This window comes from Physeter macrocephalus, chromosome 17 (assembly GCF_002837175.3).
Source record: "Physeter macrocephalus isolate SW-GA chromosome 17, ASM283717v5, whole genome shotgun sequence".
Classification (NCBI taxonomy): Eukaryota; Metazoa; Chordata; class Mammalia; order Artiodactyla; family Physeteridae; genus Physeter; species Physeter macrocephalus.
Window position 1 is genome coordinate 11,935,257 of NC_041230.1, and position 8,287 is coordinate 11,943,543.

Genomic DNA, 8,287 nt, shown 5'->3' on the forward strand with positions numbered 1-8,287 from the left:
GGACGCGCAGGCTCAGCGGCCATGGCTCACGGGCCCAGCCGCTCCGCGGCATGTGGGATCCTCCCAGACCGGGGCGCGAACCCGGTTCCCCTGCATCGGCAGGCGGACGCGCAACCACTGCGCCACCAGGGAAGCCCTGCCTGCTTCTTGAAGCTTTTAATAGAGGTAAACGAAGGCCAGAGAGGTCTCTAGGCTCAGTAATTTAATTGCCGTTCAGATATCCGTCTATCTGTGGTAAAAGTTAGGCAGCCACTGTGTGCTATATGGTCCATTTATGAAAGCTGTTTGATTTTTTTTTTTTTTCTCGTCCCTACAGAATAGCTTTAAGGCAACTGATTAGAGCAATTGTGTGGTCATCCTCAGGTTAGGAGGAGAACGGAGCATGCGCACCAGTTTTGAGGCGCTGCCGTGCTGGTCACCGCGCCTGCCCTGCCCCCAGAGGGAGGCGCTGTCCTGACCCGCTGGCCACCGTCTGGTGGGCACACCTCAACAGTGTGACATGGTTCTGGCTTAGTTCTCGCTGGTGAACTGCTCCTGAACCCTCCTCATCTTTCACGGCCCTCCTCAAATGTCCCCTATTCTTGGCAGCCACCAGCAAGGCCCCCGCGGGTGTCTGGGTGACCTCCAATCGCACCCATCTCGCTCAGGTGTGGGGACAGGGCCCCGCTGCCTGCGCCCCACCAAGCCAGGAGTCCCTGGGGGAGGATCAAAAGTGCCAGATCTGCGTGGGTCCTGGGTCCCCAGCGTCGCCCCACTCAGGCCTGGCCCACAGGGCTTAGGAAACGTGTAATTAATAAATGAAGCATCAGATGGCCTCTGGGCCACACAGGCCAATTCAGCCTCATCACTGAGGTACTGGCCCTTCATCGCCTGGGCCCCAGAGACCTCCCTCCCTCCCTGAGGCCTGGGAAAGGGTCACTCTGTACCTCTTCAGACCCTTTTTTTTTTTCACATCTTCATGCCTTTCCTGAGCTCAGGCACTCAGTAAGCCGGTGGAACGTGGAGTCACTACCCAGAAAAGTGGCAGACGCTGGCCCTACCCTCGGGGCTCTGGTGTGGTCTGGGGACAGCAGCAGACCCAGACACGCACAGCAGCGTTGAGGGAGGTGACTTGGGCAGTGTGGGAGCCCAGGAAGGGCCCAAGAGCAGCGCTACCCAGAGGGCAAGCCGCATGTGTGGGTTTTTTTTTTTTTTGCGGTACGCGGGCCTCTCACTGCTGTGGCCCCTCCCATTGCGGAGTGCAGGCTCCGGACGCGCAGGCTCAGCGGCCATGGCTCACGGGCCCAGCTGCTCCGCGGCATGTGGGATCTTCCCGGACCGGGGCACGAACCCGTGTCCCCTGCATCGGCAGGCGGACTCTCAACCACTGCGCCACCAGGGAAGCCCCGCATGTGTGGTTTTTAACTTCTTCAGGAACCACTTTTTTGTTAGTAGAAAGAAGAACGGAATGGGCCAAATTAATTTTAATAATATGTTTGTATAATCTGATACACCCCCAGTATTCTTTTTTTAATATTTATTTATTTATTTTATTCTGGCCGCCCCAAGTCTTAGTTGTGGCACGTGGGATCTTTTTAGTTGCGACATGCGGGCAACTAAATATTCTCATTTCAACATGTATTCAATATTTTAAATTTTTTTTGATTTAAAAAGTTTTAAACAACTAATTATATTTCTAACTTTGTGATGAGATAGTTTACATTTCTTTTTTTAAATTAATTAATTTGGTTGTGCCGGGTCTTACTTGCGGCAGGCAGGCTCCATAGTTGTGGCATGCATGTGGGATCTAGTTCCCTGACCAGGGATTGAACCCGGGCCCCCTGCATTGGGAGCACAAAGTCTTAACCACGGTGCCTCCAGGGAAGTCCCTACGTTTCTTTTTTTTTTTTCCACACTCAATCTTCTAAATCCCGTGTGTCTTTGCCACTTACTGCCCATCTCAGTTGGGAACAGCCATGTTTTAGGTGCTTGAGAGCCACCTGGCCGATGGCTGCCGTATTGGACACGGCAGCTCTAGCGTCTATTTGGAACTGATCAGGAGGTGCTAATCAGAAGGGGCTTCCTGGAGGAGGTGATAGCTGAACTGAGGCTTATGGGAGCTTCCCCGGAAGTTGGGAGTAGGTGGTGAGGCAGGATTTCTAAAGAGAAAGAGAGCACATACCCTTGCTTTCTCCTTCATTCATTCATTCATTTGAACCTTCCAGTTGCCTGGCCACATGTGGATGACACAGCCATGGGTCAGACCAGGCTCCACCATTCAGATGACCAGCCATTTATTAAGCACCTGCTATATGCCGGGCACCGTTCTAGAAGCTCCCCTGTGATGCTTGTAATCTGAAGGGGGAGCCGAGGTTTGACAGTAAAGATAAATAAAGTAGTTACATGGTGTGAAATGAGCCAGGGAAGACTTTTTTAAGAAATATTTATTTATTTGGCTGCACTGGGTCTTTAGTTGTGGCATGCAGGGTCTAGTTCCCTTACCAGGGATCAAACCCGGGCGCCCTGCATTGGGAGCATGGCGTTTTTTTTTTCTTTTGTTTTTTAAATTTATTTTTTAGAAATATATTTTATTTATTTTATTTTTGGCTGCATTGGGGTCTTCGTTTCTGTGCGTGGGCTTTCTCTAGTTGCGGTGAGCGGGGGCTTCTCATGGCAGTGGCCTCTCTTGTTGTGGAGAACGGGCTGTAGGCACTTGGGCTCAGTAGTTGTGGCTCGCAGGCTCTAGAGTGCAGGTTCAGTAGTTGTGGCGCACGGGCTTAGTTGCTCCACGGCATGTGGGATCTTCCCGGACCAGGGATTGAACCCATGTCCGCTCCATGGCATGTGGGATCTTCCCGGACCGGGGCACGAACCCGTGTCCCCTGCATCGGCAGGCGGACTCTCAACCACTGCGCCACCAGGGAAGCCCCTCAGGCGGATTCTTAACCACTGTGCCACCAGGGAAGCCCAGGAGCCCGGAGTCTTAACTGCTGGACCACCAGGGAAGTCCCAGGACATTTTTTTAAAATGATGGAAACAGAAGAAGAAGGCACTGACTTTAAAGAACTGGTCAAGAGGGAATTTCCTGGCAGTCCAGTGGTTAGGACTCCGCACTTGCACTGCCAGGGCCCCTGGTTCCATATCTGGTTGGGGAACTAAGATCCCACAAGCCATGCGGCACGACCCATAAATAACAATAATAAATATATAGAGAATTGGCCAAGAAAGGCCTCTTGGAGGAGATGACAAGAGCTGAGACCCAAGTGATGAGAAGATAACCAGATAGATGGGCAGGTGGAGGGCACAGCACGTGCAAAGGCCCTGGAGGTGGGAAGGAGTATGAATTGTCCCTGGAACTGACGGAGGCCTGTGAGGTGGGGACACACAGCAAGATGGTGAGGGGTGACACTGGTGGGGTGGCCAGGGCAGGGCCAGAGGGCTTGGTAGTCACGGGGTGGAATCCCCCCCGTGGGAAGCAGGGATGCCAGAAAGGAGGCTGCCACAGTGATCTGGCTGGGCGGGCATGGGGTCTGGATGAGGGGGTCGTGGTGGAGGTGTGTGGTTACATGTTCTGAAGGTCGAGCCAAGAGGACATGGCGACAGCTTGAGTGAGGGGGTGAGCACACCCAGCTTTCTGTTTGGAGGAGCTGAGTGAACAGTGGAGCCTGTCAAGGGTGAGATGGTGAAGTCTGGCTCGAACTGGGGGGCGTGAGGAGGGACATAGCCAGTGGTGAGGGAGGCCGAGACCCGATCACCATCCAGTTGGATCTCGCTCTGATGGGGACACCTGGGCATCCGAGAGCACAGAGGAAGCGTGGGACCTGGCCCGGGGGACCCCGGAAGGCCCTCTCAAGTCGTCCCCGGGTGGACCTTGTCAGAAGTGCAGGGATGTCACAGACAGACGTGTAGGGGAGAGGGAGGAAGTTGGTCTGTGGGCCAGGCTGGAGGGGGGTGGATGGAGAGAACTGCAGGTTTTGAGCAGGGATCGGGGGCGGGACTCCATGGCATGTGGGATCTTCCCGGACCGGGGCACGAACCCGTGTCCCCTGCATCGGCAGGCGGACTCTCAACCACTGCGCCACCAGGGAAGCCCCTCAGGCGGATTCTTAACCACTGTGCCACCAGGGAAGCCCAGGAGCCCGGAGTCTTAACTGCTGGACCACCAGGGAAGTCCCAGGACATTTTTTTAAAATGATGGAAACAGAAGAAGAAGGCACTGACTTTAAAGAACTGGTCAAGAGGGAATTTCCTGGCAGTCCAGTGGTTAGGACTCCGCACTTGCACTGCCAGGGCCCCTGGTTCCATATCTGGTTGGGGAACTAAGATCCCACAAGCCATGCGGCACGACCCATAAATAACAATAATAAATATATAGAGAATTGGCCAAGAAAGGCCTCTTGGAGGAGATGACAAGAGCTGAGACCCAAGTGATGAGAAGATAACCAGATAGATGGGCAGGTGGAGGGCACAGCACGTGCAAAGGCCCTGGAGGTGGGAAGGAGTATGAATTGTCCCTGGAACTGACGGAGGCCTGTGAGGTGGGGACACACAGCAAGATGGTGAGGGGTGACACTGGTGGGGTGGCCAGGGCAGGGCCAGAGGGCTTGGTAGTCACGGGGTGGAATCCCCCCCGTGGGAAGCAGGGATGCCAGAAAGGAGGCTGCCACAGTGATCTGGCTGGGCGGGCATGGGGTCTGGATGAGGGGGTCGTGGTGGAGGTGTGTGGTTACATGTTCTGAAGGTCGAGCCAAGAGGACATGGCGACAGCTTGAGTGAGGGGGTGAGCACACCCAGCTTTCTGTTTGGAGGAGCTGAGTGAACAGTGGAGCCTGTCAAGGGTGAGATGGTGAAGTCTGGCTCGAACTGGGGGGCGTGAGGAGGGACATAGCCAGTGGTGAGGGAGGCCGAGACCCGATCACCATCCAGTTGGATCTCGCTCTGATGGGGACACCTGGGCATCCGAGAGCACAGAGGAAGCGTGGGACCTGGCCCGGGGGACCCCGGAAGGCCCTCTCAAGTCGTCCCCGGGTGGACCTTGTCAGAAGTGCAGGGCTGTCACAGACAGACGTGTAGGGGAGAGGGAGGAAGTTGGTCTGTGGGCCAGGCTGGAGGGGGGTGGATGGAGAGAACTGCAGGTTTTGAGCAGGGATCGGGGGCGGGAGGGGGGGTGGCGGAGGTGGGGAGCTGGGAGCTCAGGACCCAATGCCTGGCAACTGGCTGGAATTGAGAAGGTGTGGGCCGAGCAGTTTTCAGGAGACGCTGAGCTCTGGGGCTGTGGTCAGGGTGAGGGTCCAGGGGGCCAGCTCGAAGGCAGCCAGCCGATCTCTTCATTCATTCATTCATTACATATTTCCTGCCAGGGACATATTTCAGCTGGGGGCTGGTGCAGTGGTAACCGGAGCCATGGGTGGGACAGGAGCTGGAGGAGGGAGGGAGGCAGGGAGTGCCCCAAAGTGTGTGCTGGGCTTCTCCTCTGGGTGGTAGGGACCAAAGAGCCGAGGTTCCCACCTCCTGGAAGCTCCCAGCTAGAAACAGGGCCCAGGCCTTGCCTCAGCGCCCTGGGCCTGGAGCCCCAGGGTGGGGAGAGTCTGCCCGTCCAGCCGGAGGGACCTTGCCCAGGAAAGTGAGGGCAGGCGGCTCAACTCTCTGGGACCCTCCTGACCTGTCTTGCCTTCTCCCTTCCAGGTAAGAGCAAGGAGGCGGAGATTAAGAGAATCAACAAGGAACTGGCCAACATCCGCTCCAAGTTCAAGGGTATGCCGGGGGCCCAGGCTCCTGGGTCTGTGGGAGGAGCGGGCTGTGCACTGGGGCTGGGATACCTGGGACTTGTAGGTATGATGCTTCCTCATTTTTGCCTCCCCTTTCTTCCTTCCTCTGGCCCCAGGGGACAAAGCCTTGGACGGCTACAGCAAGAAAAAGTATGTGTGTAAACTGCTCTTCATTTTCCTGCTCGGCCACGACATCGACTTTGGGCACATGGAGGCCGTGAACCTGCTGAGCTCCAACAAGTACACGGAGAAGCAGATAGTGAGTCTGAGGGGGGAGGGGCTATGGGTGGGACAGGAGCTGGAGGAGGGAGGGAGGCAGGGAGTGCCCCAAAGTGTGTGCTGGGCTTCTCCTCTGGGTGGTAGGGACCAAAGAGCCGAGGTTCCCACCTCCTGGAAGCTCCCAGCTAGAAACAGGGCCCAGGCCTTGCCTCAGCGCCCTGGGCCTGGAGCCCCAGGGTGGGGAGAGTCTGCCCGTCCAGCCGGAGGGACCTTGCCCAGGAAAGTGAGGGCAGGCGGCTCAACTCTCTGGGACCCTCCTGACCTGTCTTGCCTTCTCCCTTCCAGGTAAGAGCAAGGAGGCGGAGATTAAGAGAATCAACAAGGAACTGGCCAACATCCGCTCCAAGTTCAAGGGTATGCCGGGGGCCCAGGCTCCTGGGTCTGTGGGAGGAGCGGGCTGTGCACTGGGGCTGGGATACCTGGGACTTGTAGGTATGATGCTTCCTCATTTTTGCCTCCCCTTTCTTCCTTCCTCTGGCCCCAGGGGACAAAGCCTTGGACGGCTACAGCAAGAAAAAGTATGTGTGTAAACTGCTCTTCATTTTCCTGCTCGGCCACGACATCGACTTTGGGCACATGGAGGCCGTGAACCTGCTGAGCTCCAACAAGTACACGGAGAAGCAGATGGTGAGTCTGAGGGGGGAGGGGCCGGGGGCCTGGACTCCTGGGTCTGAGGAGGGAGGGGTTGGGGGCCGGGACTCCTGGGTCTGAGGAAGGAGGGGTTGGGGGCCGGGACCCCTGGGTCTGAGGGGGGAGGGGCCCGGGGCCTGGATCCTGGGTCTGAGGGGGAGGGGCTGGAAGTGCAGACTCCGGGGTTGAGGTTTGGGGTCTAGGGCCGGTTAGCCACGAGGCTCCAAGCCCCCCACCTCCCCCCCAACCCAGGGTTACCTGTTCATCTCGGTGCTGGTGAACTCCACCTCGGAGCTGATCCGGCTCATCAATAACGCCATCAAGAACGACCTGGCCAGCCGCAACCCCACCTTCATGTGCCTGGCCCTGCACTGCATCGCCAACGTGGGCAGCCGTGAGATGGGCGAGGCCTTTGCCGCTGACATCCCTCGCATCTTGGTGGCTGGGTGAGGCGTTGGGGACCCAGGTGGGGGGATGGGGTAGACAAGACCCAACCCAGTTTGAGGGTCAGAGAGGCCCTGTCACCTGCCCAAGGTCTCCCAGCCAGGCTTGGCACCATGCTGATTCCGGTGGCAGCCCCATGGTTGTCTCTTGTCATCTCACCAAAGTGACTCAACAGTGTAAGGCAGCTTCCCAGCAAAGCCGGTGGGATGTCTATCTGATTGACCTTTGACATCTAGTACAGAAGAGGTGATAACCTTAAGTTATGTCGGTGACAGCCCTCCAGAACTTCTGCCTCTTCTCCATTCATTCATTCCACAAACATCTGTTGAGCACATATGTGCGAGGCGCCGTGCTGATCGCTGGGGATGTAGCCGTGACCAGAAATGGACACGCTCATCCTCCTCCCGGTGTTCACGGTCTAGAGTGGGGGATAAACATCGATTGAATAATTTCAGGATGAAACATATATTTCCTCTCAGAACCATGCTGTGGGGTGCAGAAGCCCATAGGGCATGTAGTAGGCCCGCCTGACCTAGCCTGGGGGCCCAGGGAGGGCTTCTCAGAGGAAGTGGGATCAGGCTGAGCCCTGGGTGAGGAGGAGGAGTTGGCTGTGGAAAAGGGAAAGGCGTGAAGGGTGGTGGATCAGCCTGTGTGATCTTTCTGAAGCAGGAGGTTGTTCAGCAAACACTTCTTGAGCACCTGCAGTGTGCCGGGCACTGTTCCGGGCGTGGGGAGGCAGGAGGGAGCAGCGGAGACAGTCATGCCCATCCTCGGGGAGCTTACGTCTCGGGGGGAATCCAAAGAGCAAACACATAGGCAAGGAAGTGAGTTGAGTTCGGAGAGTGACAGTTCCTCTGAAGAAAACAAAACCGGGTAGTGGGGGGGCAGCAGAGCTGGTGGGGAAGGCGACTTAAGTCAGACTCATCAGGGGGGGTCTCTGCAAAGGTGGCATGTAATTTGAGACTGGAATGATGGGGAGAAGACAGTCATTCAGAAATGTTGGAGGGCATCACCTCACACCGGTCAGAATGGCCATCACCAAAAAATCTACAAAAAAAATGCTGAAGAGGGTGTGGAGAAAAGGGAACCCGCTTGCACTGTTGGTGGGAATGTACATTGATACAGCCACTATGGAGAACAGTATGGAGGTTCCTTAAAAAACTACAAATAAAACTACCATACGACCC

General features: G+C 56.3%; 1 protein-coding gene across 1 annotated transcript in view; it reads left to right on the forward strand.

The window, feature by feature from the left end:
- The window catches only part of LOC114483887 (AP-2 complex subunit alpha-1), a 37,130-nt gene that overhangs the window by 10,720 nt on the left and 18,123 nt on the right, over positions 1 to 8,287 (forward strand). Inside the window, exons 2-4 of the mRNA XM_028478329.2 lie at positions 5,665 to 5,733; positions 5,864 to 6,006; positions 6,909 to 7,102. Coding sequence (XP_028334130.1) covers positions 5,665 to 5,733; positions 5,864 to 6,006; positions 6,909 to 7,102 — 406 coding nt within the window. The remainder of the gene's footprint in view (positions 1 to 5,664; positions 5,734 to 5,863; positions 6,007 to 6,908; positions 7,103 to 8,287) is intronic.